Here is a 20227-nt window from a genome sequence, read left to right on the forward strand (position 1 = left end):
CAAGTCGGCTTAGACTGATAAATCCAAAAAGTCCACTGATGCATTGAAAAATGAATCAATTTATATATTGATATTAAGTGGTTTGAGAAAAATTGACTTTTCCTCATACATTTGTATAACATCAAATATGATGATTCCATCTTTTTCTCTAGTATTTGATTATTCTCTCTTTCTCATATGACAGAATTCAAAAATCCATGGTAACTGTCAAGTCTCGTGGTCTTTTATATGTTGCTCTCTAGCCTGATCTTGTACCCATCACTTTGCCAGCCAGATTCAGATCAGTCTCGGTGAGAAAACGATTTAAGGCAGAATTTGACTGCCTTACAAAACTTGGAGTAGTGACTACAGTAGACCAGCCTGATCTGTGGACAGCCAGTTTGTCATCACTAAAAAACAGTTCTGAGGAAATCAGAATCTGCATTGATCACAAACATTTTGATGAAGCCCTAAATCGAGGGAGATACCAGCTCCCTTCCTTGGGACGAATTCCTATCAGAGTTGTCGAACGTCAAAGTTTTCGCAAAAGTTTATCTGTCATCAGCCTATTGGCACTTAGTCTTTGATGAAGAATCTAGCCTGTTAACTACCTTCATTACACTATTTGTAGATTTTGTTGGCTCAGGCTACCTTTTGGTCCGAAGGTCTCCAGTGCGATTTTCCAGAAGAAGTTAAAGACGCCCCTCGGGTACTTCTAGCGGATTACTTGAATGGACTCTCATTATGCAAACGACGCTGAACGAGTAAGACAAAGGGGAGCTCCCGAAAACGTATCATTTTCATCGTTTATAAGAGACTACTTGCCAAATTTAAACACCTACGGTAGCGTGAATATACTACCCAGCAGTTGAGGGTCTCAATTTAGACACTAAATAAGTTTAGAGGTAGATTTCGATGTCTAAATGTAAAAAGGACAAATGTCGTCGATTAACATATCAATGCATATCAGTACACGTCAATGACATCGACTGTCGATCAAACGCTTCTTCAAACTCAGCCTCGTATCAACGCAATGTTTGTAAAATCTCTGGAAGCGTTTGTTCAGTAAATCTAGAATAAACACTTGTTACCACTTTGCCTTGCTTGATCTTCTAACGGTAGCCAGAAACATAAATGTTCCTAAGATCAACACGGTTTTGTAAACTGTTGAGGTAAAAAAGTCCATCCGACGAACATTTCCTGGACCTGCAAAGTACCTATTTTCGATGCATTCTGAAAACAAAACGTAGTAACATTAGCATCTAGGTCAGTATAGTTCGGTATACTCTTTTTGGAGATGTGGTGGCCCTAAAAAGGGCCGTTTTGGTTTGGATTGAACGTAAAGAGCAGTGTTCATAACCACCTATGGCCAACGTACGGTACCCCGGGCAAATTAGGATACAGTGACCGTACAAGGAAAGTTACACAGAGGGGCATAACTTCCCTCATTGTGACGACGACATCATCTGCCTGCATAAGTTGTTGCTTTCGCAACAAATACCGCTCGTCCCGCCAAGCATTTCTCCGATCCAACGTGTTCCAGAATTTTCGATAATGTCGATGTCGATGACCCATATGGCCTATAAACTCAAGTGGATTTTTCCTGTCTCTTTGGGACAGGATTTTAAAATCCCAAGTCTATATGGTTACTGGTCGTTTCGGCACCAAGTCGTTTCGGCCCGAGTCGTTTTGGCCTCTCGATTTCCCGCCCCAAGTCATTTCGGCACCGCAACCCAAGATGTTTCGGCATCCCTGTTTCTATTTTTTTTGCAAACTATTTAGTAATTGACTGACCGTCACATTCGTAAGCATGACCTTTGCGTTCTGACCAGTACTTTTATGTGCATGTTGTGTGACTTTTGCCGTGCTGTACGGCACCGCGTTCAAACTTTTGCCGTGTTGGCGGCTATTGCTGTCAATAAACTTGTGTCACAGATTTGAAAATGTGAAGCTTTTTCTTACGGTCTCTTACCATGTTCTCACAAAGATTAAAGCATGCACATGAATGTTTATAGTTGACCCTATACTTTTTGTACATTAATTTGTAAAATTACGCTCAAGCACTAGTTCCCACAGGTATTTTACAATTTACACATGGTGTGACTAAATTCATGCGACGTGTCATGTGGCATGCCAAACATGTAGCTTGGGGCCGCAATCCCAATACTGGTGCTTTCAACGAAGGTCCTGTCTTTTCGGTTGATGTTTCTTTTTCCGATTTGTTCGATGATGTAAATTGCGACAACAAAGCCTGGCTAAACCGACATGCAGAGAATAGCTACCGATATCCAGGCGAATACCCTATCCGCTTTCTACCAAGAAGTACTCCATAAAATTGCTATAGTTTAGGCAAAATGTGTTTCCTCCATGAAACCACCATCCTGTGGAGGGACGGTGACGAAACAATTAGGAATGGCGCTGTTGAAGTCGCAATACACACAAAACACGCTCACGCCACTGACATGCTAAAAAGACTCGTGCGGTGCGAAATCGGGCGCGTCAGTGGCATGCAACGCTGTAATTTATAATTAACACGTGTAGATTCTAATAACACCAACCGAGCGAGGTAGTTGCAGTTTCTATGAACTATCATTTTCAACAAAATGTCTCAATGAGATAGTTTGGCTGTTATAATTGTCTATGTTCAAGTGATCAGCGTCTCCTCAAACTGATGGATCAGCATGGCTTGTCGTCGTCTACTCACCAACGACCTCGCCGTAACGCGAGCGAACCTCAAACAAGATAGAAAATAACAAATGTAACTTAGCTTGCTCAAAAATCAATGGTTACAAAGCGAGTTTTTGAAGTTCATGGGGACAACTGGGGATTTTACATATTGATCGATCAGTTTGTGAGGTCATAACGCAGGCGCAGACAGCTGACGTATAGTGACAATGAATGGCACTGGATTGATAGCCAGGTATAGGCGTCATATCAACTCAAGTCTCTGATCACCTCTACCCCAGTGTTAGCCTACTATGATCCTGCAAACACCTAAAAATACAGTATGACTGCAACAAAATCTGGTCTTTGGGCAGCAATTATACATGAAGGACAACATATTTCATATGCAGCAGAACTTGGCAGCAGCTGAAGTCAAGTGTGCACAAAGCAAAAAAGGAAATGTCAGCTGTTGTCTACTAGTCCAGTCAAAATACAAAATGACCCACGACAAATTTCAACAGAATTTATGTTCTCACTACTCACCTCAGAAAAACCCATAGAAAAACATATCAAAAGTCTTCCAAAATCCAAGGAGTGGAAAATGGCCTAATTTGCATAATTCCAAAATGGCCGCCCCGGTATTATAGGTTCATTCTTTTGGCCACTTACTGCCCAATATTGGTCCGATTTTGAGAATTTTTTTTTTATTTCCATGTACCTTGTACATTTTCATGATATTTTAGACATGTTTAAGATAATTCCATTGTTATTATTTACAAAACAGGAATATAAGTCTGAATTTTACGGTAAAACAATCGTGTTCTCACACACTATGTCTTCTAATCAATAATTGTTTCATGATTTTATAATGTGCAAATGTCAGTAATGTTAAATCAATCAATCAATCAATCAATCAATCAATCAATAAATAAATACACAAGGAGTGGAACAATGTGTAATTTGCATAAATCCAAATGGCCGCCCCGGTATTATAGAATCAACACTTATGACACATTTTGGGCGATATCAGTTCAATTTGGACATTTTTTTTATTTTCTAATAAATTGTACATTCTCTTCTAATTTCCAACAATTTTAGGGCATTTCTAATTGTAGTTATCAATAAAACAGGCACACAAGTCTGAATTTCAGGGTAACACAATGGTACAAACACACACTTCACCTTTCAATCAATACTTTTCTAATTTTGCAAGATGCTAATGTATATGGTGTGAAATATATAAATAAAATTGAAAGCAATCTCAGTATAACTAATACAGAATATGTATCCATTTTGTTTTTGGTTGTTAATTTGCCAATAACCTATTCCCTATTTCACATTAAAAGCCACCGGCTGAACTTACGTATTGTTTAGAACGTTCGTTTTATAAAAGTGGGCGGTTTATTCATATCAAACACAGTTAACATGGTTTGAAGTCTAGTTATATCTAGTGTGGTGATATTGTGTTACCAGGGTACACTGGTTGTCACCACAGTTGTGAAACTCAACATGGGGTTCAATACTAGCTGGTAATTGTAAAATTACCAGTTTACCAAATGCTGTTTATTTTACCCCAAATTGTAGATAAACAGCCGTGCCTGAATTGACAGGGTGTGCCAGCGCGGGAGAGCCGAGCCAAGGGAGATGGGGTTTAAAGTCTCCTTGAAGGTGTACAGATCACACGGGAATTAAATAGTATTGGTAGTAAAGGGAAAGCAACTCCACACATCGTTCATATTTGGGTTGTTTGCGTTTTGTGTATGATATTGTTTATAATATAAGTGTATATCATGTTTAGCTGTTTTATGTAAAATGTTGCTTAACCATGGCGAGACGTACCGTTATCTACATGTCTTGTGTTAATCCGCATTGGAGCAGAGAGATTGCTGCGACACTACGATCCTTCGGCGCTACGTTTCGAAACGGAATTTTCTTCATCAGCCGCCTAAAATTCATTTTTGATTGGTGAGACGTGTTGAATGGTTGATTGTTTTTATTTGGTAATATGTTGTTCCACTTACGTTTGTTGTTCAAGTAGGGAAGCTAGAATGTCTACTGTTTGATCTCGTTGTGGTTGTGTAGGTTTGAACCTGAGTTTGAGCTATTGTAGTTTTTGTGAAGTCTGGCGCTTATAAGTGTGTCGCCTATATTTCTGTTCCTTCTATATGCGATTATTGGTTGGTTTTGGAACAGTTTTTTTAGTGTTTCGTCTTTTTCAAGTTCACTCCAGTTTTCTGTCAGGGCTTGCTTGATTTTTGTCATTTCTATGTACGGGCTATATGTTGTTATGAAGACTATTGTATTGTTTGTGGCGTTATTTCTTTCTTTTTGTTGTTCAAGCAGTCTTTTTCTGCTTTTATGATCTGTCTCTCTGATAATGCGTTCTATTTCATTTTTTTGTATTGTCGGTCTTGAGCGATATGTGAAATGCTGGACTGGAGCATCCACTTATGATTGGCCGTCTTACGAACATAGCTCCTGGTGGCGGCATTTTGTGTATTTTCGGTAGAAGGTACCAAAGTGGTGTTCTTATTTTTCTATTGACTGGATTCAAATATTCATATGTGTGATGGTCAATATGTTTTTCATTGTACATTTCTGTTATGAGATTGTGTATGTCTTCTATTGTATTTTTTGTGTCATCTATTGCCAATTTTGTGTAGTATTGTTGATCGTTAAGTTGACGTTGGCATTATCTTATGTAATCATCAGTGTTTAAAATTAGTGTCCCCCGTCCTTTATCAAAGAGTTCGATGGTTATGTTCTTGTTTTTTGATAGCGTTTTCAACGCTACGTGTCATGTTGTTTTTTGTGTTTCGAATAGGTGTGTTAACAATAGCAAATTTTGTTGCTTCCAAATAATTTTCTAGTCTTGTCTTCTCGGTTGTATGAGGGATTAATTTACACTGTAGAGTTCATTTTGAATGGGTGTTGTACGGTCTGTTTGTGTCTCATGATATATCGGAGTCTCATTTTCCGAATGTATTTTTATGTCCCCTAACAGGTGGATTCTGTTAGGACGATATGGTGTGGGAATGAATTTTAAGCCTTTGCTAAGTACTTTGATTTCAATGTTGGTGAGTTTGTGTGTCGATAGGTTCTTAATGAATCTGAGATTGTTGTTTGATACAGTGCTCAATTTTGTTCTATTGCGACGTTTCATTATTTTTGTCATACTATGATTCTTGTTTCTGTGTTTCATTTTTTTAGCTTTGAACTTGGTCATACTAAGACACAATACAAAGCTGTCTCCGGCCATTCTGTCTCTCTCTAACCCGAACCTATCTCCAAGTGTGTACCCCAGAAAACTCTGTTTTCGAAACGTAGCGCCAAAGTATCGTAGTGTCACAGCAATCTCTCCGCTCCAGTGCGGATTAACACAAGACACATAGATTACTTGTACGTCTGGCCATGGCTAAGCAACATTTTACATAAAACAGCCAAACATTACAGGGCTCGAAATTAACTTTTTTCCCTGGTAGTCCACTTGGGCTACCATTTTCTGAAATTGGTAGCCCAGTAACAATGGCTGGTAGCCCATGCATATTTTAGTTTAGGGATTTTTTCATTAACAAGAGAAGAAAAAGCTATTTTTCAAGATTCTGCCCATGAAGTGAATTTGTTAGACATTTGATGTGAATACTTGCACACCTTTGTTACCCAAAGGAAACTGGTATAATTAACGACAGTGACACAAACGTTTGGTGACCTATCATTGTGTATTGACAACCCGTACCATTCTCAGAGAACTTTGCGTGCCAATTTTGATAGTCTTCATGGCAATGACCATCACCTTCTCAGCAGGGCTAAAACAGACCATGGGCTTTCTGTAGTAGGGACGAGTTTGTGATTGATACCTTTTGATCAAAATGCAATGAGAATACGTTTTCATTGGCTATCATTTTCTGTGCCTGTCATCCAAGTACATCGGTTGAGATATTGAAACTTTCTTGCAAAGTTCCATCGCAAGGTCGTCTTTGTAATTTGCAAAACAAAGTCATGGTCTGGCCTTACTGTGTCTAGCTTGGTTTAGCTCGTCCAAAAGTGAAAGACCGGACATGGCACGCCAAGTACTTACTAAATTTCATGTCCCAGACTGGTAATCCATGTGGGCTACCATTTCATGGACTTTGGTAGCCCCAGGGAAAAGTTGGCTAATAGCTGTTCCTGACCTGTAAATTATACTTGAAGTATTGTTATTTTCTTTATCACGTGTCCGTGTGTATTTCCTTTGATTTTGTAAGTTTATGGAAAAGATGGGTGGTGGCCCTTGCTTTTTGAGAACAAATAAACTGTTATGAAACTGTTATTTTTGCTTGTTGCTGACAAACCTTCACCGCATGTTCTTTTGCATTTCTCCAGAGAGCTGCTACGCTCAAAAAAGTCCTCTGCGTGGTCATAATAAAGTTCCCTGAGACACAGCTCGACCTCCAGCACTGCCTCATTGCTCTGGGCCATGCTGTACCATTTTTAGACAAAAGGTGCAATGGAAATCTTTGAAGTTGGTGAGCTGACTGTCGTGATTTCTAATCCATAGCCTGATACTGCTGAGGTTGCTAACCCAATTTAGAGGGGATTTCGAGGGGGTTGCTGATATCGTAGATTTGGGTTTTTGCAGATTCCTTCAGTGTATTTCAGGGGTTGGGTTTGCATATAATCTTTCAGAGAGGTGCAGGCGTGTGCCAACTGCCTTGCAGTGGAGTTTTGCCTAAAGGTAGTCCCTATCAGCTATGTTGCAGTGGATCACATACTCCTCGGCATTAACAAAATCCGCCCTTCAGTGGCTCTCTCTGTTTCTATCCTAAACCAAGTAGGACTGTAAAGCTCTTGTCAGCACTAAAATTGATTTTCCATTCTTTGGCTAGTTCTAGGTAGACTTTGTCCGTTGGCTTTATTTTACAGAAGGAAATCTTGTCTGGCAGCCAAATGATCTCGCTTAAGGTGTCGATTTTGCAGCTGCCAGGTCTCAGAGTCCATTTTCCCGTTGCCAAGTTGAAATGTGATAGTGAATGGTGTTGTTCTCTTCTGTCATATTGTACCGAGAGTTGGGCAATGCCTCAGCCAGAAGCAAGTGAATCGATACTGGGGTCAAAGTGGACCACTCCACTTGTCCCATACTTATTATTACCAATGATGACCATTCTTGCTACGTACATATATACATAAAACATGGCAAGCAACTACGGGCTTGGAGCGGCAGTGTTACCCTTTAACGTCAAGCATGATGATACGAGATATCAGCATGGGATACCCCATTGAAGACGCAGAGAAACAACAACAAAAACTTTCCCTTGCAATACAGCAGGACATTTGTTCTCGTCCTGGCCACTGTTGAGTAGAATAGCCATCAGACTGCTTTGGCGGACCTGTCCGACATGACTTACTTTGCTGGAACTAGACAAGCGGCTGGAGACTCAACTCCTTTTCTCTTAATCTGATGGGAATAAGTGTGAAAATCTATGAAATTAGTCTGGACTGTGTGCTTAAAGTCAAATAACTTTAAGCTTAACACTTTCAAAAGATAGATTTGCAAGAAATGGTGCCTGACTATCAAAAAGTGATAAAGTTCAGAATGAAAACAAACAGCAGCTCAAATACAAAGAATCAATGGCTTTCAGTTCACGTAAAAATACATTGCATTATGCACACAATTTCAATATCCTTAGATAAATTGCCATTCTGGCAAACTAGCATAAGGCTGAGCCTCAGGCAAAACTTGACTAACGCCAAATGCACTGTATTGTAGATTTGTCGTTGGTTACAAAATTGTCCCAACTGTATTAGAGGGTACTCAAACTGTTATGGCCTAAGGCAACCTTATATCTTGAATGATGTTATCTTTATCTTCAACAGGACATGCGACAAAGACTTCAACAGGGAAGTGAAAACTACAGCCATGATGACCAAACTGCTTTTAATGTACTTGCAAGATGTCATTTTCGGAATGAAAAGAAAAGAGAAAGCATTATTCGATTTGACAGCAGATGGTGTTTTGATGTTGAAAGATTGTGTTCTCTTGCGCCTTCAATTAAAAAAGGACATAATATCGGACATGGTTACTGGCAGAGAAGCAGAAGAAGCAGAAATTATTTGCGATGTAGCTGTGATTAGTATAACACTTGCATATCTCCTGGACGGAGTGCTGGGTAAGGTTCCTTTGGATGAGAAAACTCAAAGGAAAGAGATCTCAGTAAGTAAATTGTACTCCTCACTAACCGAATAAATAGTATTCAAGACTTTCAGCCGGCAATGTTAAATGTTTACATGCAAACATAGTCGAGCAATCAATGCGTATACAAAATAGTCATGTGCTCATAGCAAAGGTAAATTTATACATAGCTCCCTCTGATATTACATTAAGCGTTTTCTTAAAGAATCTGTTCGAAAGTCTGTTTCCGATTTACAGCAGACAACAACCATCTTGCCGTGATTGCATTTGCGAAACACACGTAATACAGTACATGTTGTGCTTATTGATGGAGGCCATATTGTTTGTAACGTATTTGAAACGATGAATGACGTCACATGTTTTGCGCTAATTCTCACCTGATTTTCTCTTTATTTTTCGCGTGCTTGATATTGCAGGTTTTTCTTTCTTTTTTTCTCTTTTACGTCTACATAGATCTAAAAAGTCTAGGGTCAGCGGGTAAAAATAGGGTAGACTGGGTTATTGGAACAGCACAATTATTTTTGTTTGGCCTAATGAAGATTCCCTTTGTGTAATCTCAACGTCAAAGTTTAACTCTATTTTGGAACAGCCTTATTTCTTATCCTCTCTCCTTCCCTTTCTTGTATTTCGTGCATATATTACTTGTAATAAATTATAAAATTGATTTCCACTTTCTGTAAAAAGATCACCCTTATTGCCTTGCATGGGTGTTCCTTTAAACTTTCCCCATTAGTTTGTGTTAGGATTTCGGTATAACTTCTTTTCCTATCTATTTAATAAACGAGGCGGTATTCCTAGAACCTGATGACTAGCAAGGTCGCAGGAAATCTGACAAAGCTGAATTATGTTAACATTGTAATAATTTTGTCCAAAGGGTTCATGTAAGCTTGCATATTTCAAGTTGAGCAAACAAATGCTTCATGTATCAATCTGTTGCCGTAATCAAATCGATCTACCTCATGGTTTTTCTTATTAGGGGCCCAGCCTAGCGGCTTGGCCCCTATTGGTTTACTGGAGTTCATATTCTTCTTCTTCCTCTTCTTCTTCCGTCACTTTTTTGTCACTCTTGTTCTCAGAACCGCTTAGCATAAACTTCTGGAAATTGCAGGGCTAATAGGTACTTATGAGTATAAGTGCATATTATTTTAAAAATTTTGATTGGTCATGTGACCTGGTGGCCATATTGCATTTTCCAAAAACCTACAAATGGCTTTTACTGCTGCCCTAGGGGTCTAGTCAGTTTGAAATTTTTTGTATAGAAAGCATGACCTTAAGTGTTAAGAATTTGCAAATAAAATTGCATGCGATCACGTGACCTTGGCCGCTATATTTGATTTTCGAAAAAATACTGAACTGAAATTTTACTCATGGCCTCCCTAGAGTAATCTCTTTCAAGTTTGCAAAGACATTTGGATTGGTCACGTGATTTGGCCGCCATATTGGATTTTCAAAAAATACCAATTTAATCTTCAAAAATCTTCTTCTCCAGAACTAAAACACTGATTGAGCTGAAATTTTACTCATGTCATCCTTAGAGTGATCTCTTTCAAGTTTGCTAAAGACATTTGGATTGGTCACATGATTTGGTCGCCATATTGGATTTTCGTAAAATACCGATATGATCTTCAAAAATCTTCTCCTTGAGAATTAAAACACCAATTAAGCTTAAATTTTGCCGATGTCTCCTTAGAGTAATCCCTTTTAAGTTTGTAAAAGACATTTGGATCAGTCACGTGATTTGGCCGCCATATTGGATTTTTGATAAATACCAATTTAATTTTCAAAAATCTACTTCCCCAGAACCATAAACACTGATTGAGCTGAAATTTTACTCATGCTATCCTTAGAGTGATCTCTTTCAAATTTGCAAACGACATTTGGATTGATCACGTGATTTGGCCGCCGTATTGCATTTTTGAAAATGACAAATTTAATCCTTAAAAATCTTCTTCTCCAGAACCACACAGTTATTAAGCTGAAATTTCACTCATGCCATCCTTAGAGTGATCTCTTTCAAGATCGCAAACGACATTTGGATAGTTCATGTAATATGGCCGCCATATTTGGTTTTCAAAAAAATACCAATTTAATCTTTCAAAATATTCTTCTCCAGAACTAAAACACCGATTGAACTGAAATTTTACTCATGTCATCCTTAGAGTGAGCCCTTTTAAGTTTGCAAAAGACACTGGGATCTGACAACGGTTTTGCCGCCATATTGGATTTTGCTTAAAACTTATGTTTACTAGTAAAACCAACAGTAACTATGAAATCATGTTCAATTTCCTTCTTAACAAGAAGCAAAAGACTTTACCAAGCTCAAATTTTGCACATATTATGATCAGTGGAAGAACTTCAAAACAATGTTAACCGCTTGGGCCCCGCCAATGCTGCTTGCAGCTTTAATCTCTTCCTCTTCTTCTTCTTCCGTCACTTTTTTGTCACTCTTGATCTCAGAAAACGCTGATCATACACTACTCAAACTTGCAGGGCTAATAGGTACCTATGAGTACTCGTGCATATTATCCCTAAAATTTTGATTGGTCACGTGACCAGGCAGCCATATTGGATTTTCCAAAAACCTAAAAATGGCTTTTCCTGCTGACCTAGGGGTCTAGGCAGTTTGAATTTTTTTATATAGCAAGCATGACCTAAGGTCACAAGAATTGGCAAATAAAATTGCATGCGGTCACGTGACCTTGGCCGCCATATTGGATTTTCGAAAATACGTGATTTAATCTTTAAAAATCTTCTTCTCCAGAACCAACACACCAATTCGACTGAAATTTGACATGTAAGATCTTTAGTGTTATGTCTTGCAAGTAAGCAAAAGGCGATTTGATCGGTCACGTGGTTTGGCAACCATATTGGATTTTGCAAAAATCGTGATTTAATCTTCAAATATCTTCTTCTCCAGAACCTACACACCGATTCGACTATAATTTCATTCATCTTTGACCCGATTCAGCATATTTTAGACCTGGCAACATGAAAACACCTTGACTAATCTGCAAATCTACAGCTGATCAACTGGGCCCCGCCAACGCTGCTTGCAGCTTTAATTAAAGTTGGTATCAATACCCTTGAAATTGAATCCCATAGATATATTTTATCGTATGCCTAGTTATTTTGTAGGATCGGATGGATGACGAGTCATTGTAAATGACACAGTCTTCGAATGCCATTAGGTGATTATATAAAATGGAATAAAAGTCAAAATAATATGGTACCTAGAGTGTGTGACTTGGGGTATAAGTTTGTATAGTCATAGGTATATTTAATGACATCTTGTGGTTGTGCTACAATAAAATTAAAGTAGTCTTGTAATCAATCCAGCCTGACACAAATTAAAACAAAACAGCTAAGGTTGCTGTCATATCAAACAAAACAATTGATGTGCGTCTGTACTATGCCCTCGTGCCAAGTTTTATTAGTCTTACAGCATTTCCAGTAATTGCTCTGGACAGACAGATATTAAAACATTGTGACCACCAGATGGTTATATTAAATCATCTCACAAATGCATTTTAATGTCTTTGAAAACAGAATGACACTGCCTTCTTTCTATAGAGATATCAAGTGAGATAAGCAAATTATGGCATGTCACATTCATCAAACTTTGAATCTAACTTGAGATATGTGTAAAAGCGTATCTAAGATTTTGATCAAATTCAGAGTGTGCATTTTGATGTAAGGCCTAATTATAGAAAGCATTTAATATGCAAATGATAACTGTAACCAGCTTTGATGTATTTTGATGCCTGCGTACAGCAAGGTATTAAATATACAAAAAAATTAATAATTCGAATACTGTGATCATTGGTCATTTTGCATAGCCGGACCTAAAAATGATCAATCAATATAAGATGTTTAAATAAAATAAGTGCATTTAGTATTGATATTTGGCAGAGTATGAGCAATTCATTAAATATGCAAACGAGATTAAAATTACAATGCCGTGTTCATCAAAGTTACAGTAAAACTGCGCCTTAAATGATCAATAAATAACAGGTGTTTTCAAAATCACTGCCGTCCGTATTGCAGTATCATCCTATTACAGAAATTCACTAAATATGCTAATTGAGCTTAAAGTCGGAATCCAATGCTTATCAAACTTATTGCATAGGTAGACCTAAGTATGATAAATAACAAGAATAGGCCTTGTCACAATTAATGCATTCGTTATTGATAAATAGCCTAATTATAGAAATTCATCTATAATCTGAATATCGTATTAATCAAACTGAAAGTATTAGTTGGACTTATGATGACAAATAAACGGCACAGTATGGCTTAATTATAGAAAGCCATCAAATATGGAAATGAGAAAAAGGTCAGTATGTCAAACTTTCGGCCTAACTTTACCTACTTATGACCAAATTCTTCAGATGTTGGTGAAATTCAGTGAATTTAATTTCAATGTTAGGAGTATTTTAAAGTAATTCATTAAATTTGCCAATGAGCTTATAATCAGTATGTCACACTCACCAGAATTTTAATATAGTAAGATCACAGAACATTTTTACTGCCTGCACAAATACATCAAATGTCCATGGGTTTGAAAGTTTTGAGATACAGCCTTACAGTACAAATTCATTTATTATGCAAATGACATTATTTATGGCGATCACAACCATCAAGATTTAATCAGATTATCCCTTTTTCTAGCATAATTTTGTAAACACGGAATTTCCTCAGTTGCAGTTAGATCTAGTTGAAATGATTCCTTTTGCAAACGAGAACAAGGGTATTCGATATTTGCTGACTGTAATCGATGTGCCTAGTAAACATGGAAAAGCGAGGCCAATAAGGATAAAAATGGCAGATCACACTCTTGCTACCATACAAAACATAGTTCACAAAAGTGGCTGCCAGCCTGATAGACTTCAGGCAGATGGGGTGGGAATTCACAAACCAGAAAGTGCAGAAATGGCATGAGGAGTTTGGTATTCATGAGTTTCATAAGTACAAAAAGGAAGTGTTGTTTAACGATTCCATTATGTTTGGCAGTGAAAACGTGACCTCTTCCATAGATTTGTCGACATTATGAAGCCTGACTTTGAAGGAATGTATTTTTCATTTTGGGGACCAGCAATAATAGCCCTTTGTGTATGTGGGGAGGGGTTAATAACACCTTTGCATTCTGTAAACCGGTAACTGATTGCTCGATGATAACTTGTTTGCTTCATTTACATTTCCATCTTTTCAGTTGCTTGGACATTGAAATATACAGGCAGATATTTTGCTGAGTCATAGGAAATAAAATCTGGCTATGTCAAACTTAGTATACAGAGAATTAAAGACCAGATTCGATCACTTCTTTTTTAGTCGTCTCATTCCAACTACGGAATGACAGCTCGGTGTGTTTTGGCCGCTCCCCTAACCATAAAAGCGATGGACAATGTGCTCTTCAACTTTTCTGGTCATTTCATTAATTCTGAGAATACTCTCACCTCTTTCATCTGTACACTATTACTTTAGGTGTCGTATCGCACAGGCATTGGGTTTACACTTACTATTCTCTGACATGAGAGATTTTCGATGGTCCAAGAGCATTGAACGGATGACACGGATTCTCTTCTCGAAGTTCTCGGCAATGCTCACGTCAGTGCCTTAAATTTTGCTACAATGGGCTTGTATCCACGTACAGAAGGATTACTTGTAATTCTACGAACGCGTCAAATTCCACATCTTATGAAATCACCAGATTTGTTTTCAGAACTCTCGCCTTCTCTTCCAATGTATTCTAACTTTCATTATCATCTTCCTTTATAAGCCCATAGCAAAGAACATTGTTTCTTCGTGACCTGTTTTCCAGTTCGTCCTTCAGTTGTTTTAGCTTCTTTCATAAGTTATTCCACCATAATTTCAGCTCCAGTTGTGTTTCTTCTATCTTCGTCATTGTTCTCTTTTCCTTCATGAAACCATCTTCATGGCATCCATGCTTGACTGCAGCCGGTTGCGTTTGTTTAAATATTTCCCTTTGTATTTCCCTTGTGACCAACCAGATATCGGTTGAAAGCTCTTCACATAAAACACACTGCAATTCGTTTTCACGACACCCTATGTTTGTTTGTATTACTCAAATATATTCTATTGCTTTGTTCAAGTATGTTGTTTTCAAAAGTTTTAAGTAGGGTGAATATATGCGATGATTTGTGTTCTATTTTGCAATTAAACGTATGAGTTGGGGTGAACGCGATTGGTTGGGTGTATGACAAGGTAGTTTAACCTGAATATGGGCAGACACTAACACACTACTGCGCAGACTCATAGGTAACGTGTTCGGTCGCTGGGAAAACTTGACCTGGGCCGCCAGATTTCCAATTGACTTACATTAATTAGAAGAAAAAAGAGAAACTGTTGCAAATAATTTAATTTTTGAAACATTCACCATCGTGAACAAAGTCTAACCTATCCAAAGAATAAGTTTATGCATAGACCTTTAAAAGAGGAACTGGCAAGTAGCGGTCTTTTCTTTTATGTGTTGGTGTTATATCATCCGAAATTGAATTATCATAATCGCCTAGTCCGGCTAGGACGGGCCGAGATGGTCACCTTGCTTTCTGTGCATCCATGCTTCAGACTTGAACCAACCCAAATAAGTTAATATGGCGACTTCCTCAACATGCATGTTCAAACCACACAAACTGTTCTCTGATTTTCAAGATAATTATGCATTTGTTGATTGGGCGAATCCAATATTTTCTGCGAATATAAAATTAAATAATGAAAAACACATTCCTAAACTGCCACGCATTATTTAAAATAACTAAAAAACCCTACAGGCTAATATGGCTTCATCAACATCAATGTACTAATATCGAAATTATGCATAAAATTTGTTTTGATTTGTAAAACCGTTATGATTTCATTCCAAGAAAAATATGTGCCCTAGTCTCACGTAGTTAAGGAAATACCCCAGCCTGTATCGAACAATACGGTAGCTTTGATCGTATGGACCTGCGGAAGTTTTCCATATGTCGAGTTTCTGTTTCGTTTACCCGGGTTACTTTTCCTTCTAATGAAATTTACTTGAATTTGAATGGCAGGTTGCGCAGAAGAGGTAGGCTTGTTGTTATGTTTATTTCCCATAGCTTGCATCCGAGTGTCCGCATCCTGATTTGTGGGACTTGGTACATGGCTGCTGATGCTGTTGTAGCATGAGGGCATGACTCGATGCTGTGGTACACACGAGGCATGATGCTTCCTTCCGCAGCGGAGGCATTTTCATGAAGTTTCGACTTTTAGTCTATTAAGTGGAAAACAATTTATTCTGTTTAATGATTTCTTGCCGTCAGTGACTACCGTGCAGTAAATGCCAGTTTTGGGCTTTTTCGGCCTCGGTGCTTGACAGCTTATTGCTTTATCCTCGGCATTTGCAAAGGAAGTCAGGACAACTATTGGCGTTTCCGTAGATTTGGTTTTCTCTTCGACGTAAAGTATGTGTCTCCTTACTGCTTTTGGAAGTTGATCACTGTGCCACTTTTTGTTTCCTTAATGCTCATTGAATACACCAAGTGTTTTATCCAGATGGCCCTTATATAACATCATATAAGTCGACAGTAACTCAGATACTTTCCATAGCACAAATGTTATTTTATATGGTATCGCATAATCTTATTAGACCTTCCAATCGTAACTTGGTTTCTGAATAGCTAATGGCGTATCCATGTATTCGGAAATTAGTTTGTGTTCTTGTCTGCACCAGTATCTTTGCAGATCAATGGCGCTTTTGTAATTATAGACCGTAGAGCTAAAACCAGCCATGAAGTTTGCGGCTTCACCCGTAAATCGACCACACAAATAATGAATTTCTTAGCAGATCCGAGAGCAGTATCGCTATCGATCACCGACTTGAAGCTATCGTTGAAATTCATCCCTTAATGAACGTCGCCATTAATCGTAGACAGTTGGAGTTTTAGTAGACTTACCGTCTTGTGAGGTGCTGAGAAATTGGGTGTGTGTTAGCTTGATGGTCGAACTTGGGATTGCTTCGGGGATGTGGGTTCCTTTTCTTCGATGAAGTGCTGGATTCTCTATATTTTCTCTTGAATATCGTCGTTGTATTGCTGGACGTCGGTAAATAAGTCATCAGTGTTTCCTCATTATCAGCCTTAGCGTTAATGATGCTGTGCTAGTATCATTTGAGTACGAACAATTGTTCGGGCTCATCCTAGCGAAATGTAGACATGGCATCGGCTTTTTTAGTCGTCACTAATCCGTTGTAATCTCTTCATGACGTTTCTGGGTTAGTAGCTCTCTCTCTGTTTGCTTTTCCTCTGTCTGCTCTGACTTCGACTGTCCTTTGTTTTATTAGTCACGGCACCAAAAATGTGTGGAATGTTTTTTGAAGCAAGTAACTTTAACTTCAAGTGATAGCGACACAAATCGCGGCTCTGTTTCTTCAAACCTTATCGCCAGAGCTATGTTGTACAACTGCTACGATAACTATAGCATGTGGATAGATAAGTGACGACCAGTTCCTGTAGATTGTGATGTGTCCCGAGTGTACCCCTACGCCGTGATAAAATACGTTCACTAAACATACAGAGAATATTTCAGGCAGTGATAACCTTTTTGGCGAAAAAGTATAGGGGTGTGTTTGACTTTCATTGGTTAAAGATGAATCAAATCAGAAAGAATTACAAATATTGGTAAATACGAGATATCTCGAAGGAACTGAGAAAGTGGTAGTTTGTCTTCATTATCAAGGAATTAAGAAGTAGCTATCTTTGTTTAACATTCTCAAGAAAATATTATTACTAGTGCAGTTCAAGAGATATACCATGTAGAAGGTTATGTGGAATATGTCACGCGTTATGCTTTGTGTGACTGCTATAATATAGCATCAAAGATGGAATGGTGGCCTCTAACTGCCTATATTACTACATAGGAGGTTTTTCATTCAGTCACAAGTGAAACAAAATGATCTGATATGACTGTTCGCTTTGTTGACATTTCTTCCGACTGAGTTAACATTTATGTCAGCAACGGCTGCTTGCAGATTCTGTACTTCTATAACAGTGCAGCTAAGTCTTTGAAAAGTTTTTGCATCTTCTTTCCATCGTATTACGAAGTTACTATCTGCTGTGTCCAAGTATGATCTAGCCTTATGCTTATGTGATTGTCATACCATGTATGACGTAATGCTACATACGGGTCATTAGAATAAAGTGGGACATCGAGGCTGAGGCTGTACCACGAGGTCATAAGACATGCCGTACCAACTGTCTGGGTAGTCAGTTATTTCTTTATTTATATGGATAACATGGAAAGTCTGCCATCAATGCCAGGTTTCCCTGTTCATACAGACCCAACGACCACAAGCACCAGATGTTACGTGCAGAGAAAACGAACAAAAGGGTGAACTCAGCAGTTAACGTTTAAACAAAATTTATTACGAAAATAAAACTAATTGCTAAGTCAGGGATAGAGTACAAGTATTAAAGTGTACAGACTACTTATCTCAGCTGGGACGGCAAAGCTCCAGTCTCAGAGTTGTAACAGTCAGTCGGATGAATGAACAGTCCTTTGGTTTGCAGGCTTGTAGTTGCACAAAGTCCACAGTATAAATCCAGCGTTGACAGTGAAGGTCTTGAAAAGTCTTGAGAATGACTACTGCTGGAGTTTATAGTAACACACAAGAGACACGATCCCAAAAGTCTGACTGGAAGCTGTGCACGTCCCTTTTATAAAGGCATATAAGAACAATCTAGAACTTTTATTGACATGCTAATTACTGTTCTAAAATTATCTCCCTTACACAACTAATCAACTTTCCAGAACATTCCAAACATGACTAATTGAATTCAAGGTTGTGAGGTCATCAAGGGCAGTGACCTTGAGAATGTTCTAGACTAATTGAACTCAGGTCATGATGAGTGTGGGGGAAATGACCTACATAACACACCCCCTCTTCAAAAAAGAAAATTTTTCAATGAAAATCTTTCTTTTACAAATGTAATCTTAAAAGTGTGAACAACAATAAGTTCTAAATACGAGAGAGACAGTCTGCAATTAAATTGTCTCTGCCTTTGATATGTCTAATGTCAAGATTAAACTCCTGTAACATTAAACTCCATCTTAGCAATCTCTGATTTTTGCTTTCTGCAGAAAAACAAGAGGGTTGTGATCAATATAAACCACTATTGGCTGATTTGAAGAAGTAACATAAACTTCAAAATGCTGTAAAGCTAATATCAAAGATAAACACTCTTTTTCAATTGTAGAGTAGTTTCTCTGGGATTTGTTAAATTTGCGTGAAAAATAGCAAACAGGATGATCTATACCATGACTATCCTCTTGCAATAAAACAGCACCAGCAGCCGTATCACTAGCATCTACAGCTAATTTGAATGGCAAAGTGAAATCTGGTGCAGACAACACTGGGGCACTTTGCAGTATGGCTTTAAGTGTATCAAATGCCTGTTGGCATTGCTCTGACCAAACAAACTTTACTTTCTTTTTAAGTAAGTTAGTCAAAGGCTCAGTAATTGTGGAGAAATTTGGACAGAATTTTCTGTAGTAACCAGCCATACCGAGAAAGCGCATCAGTTGTCGTTTGCAGTTTGGTATGGGAAAACTTGAAATGGCACTGATTTTGGCATCAACAGGTTTTACCTCACCCTGTCCTACAGTATGTCCGAGGTAAGTTACCCTTGCCCAACCAAACTCAGATTTGGCAAGGTTGACAGTCAACATTGCTTTGCTCAGTCTCTCAAAGAACTTCCGCATGAGCTTGATGTGTTCCTCCCAGGTGTCACTATACAGGACGACGTCGTCAACATAGGCTGCACACCCGTCTAGCCCGGATATGACGTCGTTGATCATCCGTTGGAACGTTGCCGAGAGTTCTTCATTCCGAATGGCATCACCTTGTACTGGAACAATCCGTCTGGTGTAACAAAGGCGGATATTTCATGAGCACGATCCGTCAGAGGGACTTGCCAAAATCCCTTCAGTAGGTCAAATTTCGTCACATACTTGGCTTTTCCCACTCGGTCGATGCAGTCATCAATCCTCGGGATTGGGAAAGTGTCTGTCTTTGTTAAAGTGTTGACCTTCCTAAAGTCCGTGCACATACGATAACTGTGATCTGATTTGGGAACAAGTATGCACGGCGAACTCCAGTTACTTTTACTGGGTTCAATAAAGTCATTGTCCAGCAGGTATTTGACTTCTTCCTGGAGATATTTTGCTTTTGTTGGATTCAGTCTGTATGGATGTTGTTTTACAGGCTTACTGTCCCCAACATCAACGTCGTGATAGATGACGTTTGTCCTCGTTGGAACATCTTGAAACAGGTGTTTATATTCGTGGAGCAGTTCTTTCACCTGTTGTTGTTGTTCTGGCTGGAGGTGTGCCAACTTTGTAGACTCCAGCTTCTCCAGGATTTCTGAGTTCTGAAGCTTG

The 20227-nt window shown here is 38.5% G+C and overlaps 1 protein-coding gene across 1 annotated transcript in view; it reads left to right on the top strand.

Annotated features, from left to right (window-relative positions):
• Positions 1 to 20227, top strand: part of LOC139138094 (uncharacterized) — a 55652-nt gene that overhangs the window by 5912 nt on the left and 29513 nt on the right. The window contains exon 3 of the mRNA XM_070706318.1: positions 8497 to 8833. Within this exon, the coding sequence (XP_070562419.1) occupies positions 8497 to 8833 (337 nt within the window). The remainder of the gene's footprint in view (positions 1 to 8496; positions 8834 to 20227) is intronic.

Source organism: Ptychodera flava, chromosome 8 (assembly GCF_041260155.1).
Source record: "Ptychodera flava strain L36383 chromosome 8, AS_Pfla_20210202, whole genome shotgun sequence".
In the NCBI taxonomy this organism is placed as follows: domain Eukaryota; kingdom Metazoa; phylum Hemichordata; class Enteropneusta; family Ptychoderidae; genus Ptychodera; species Ptychodera flava.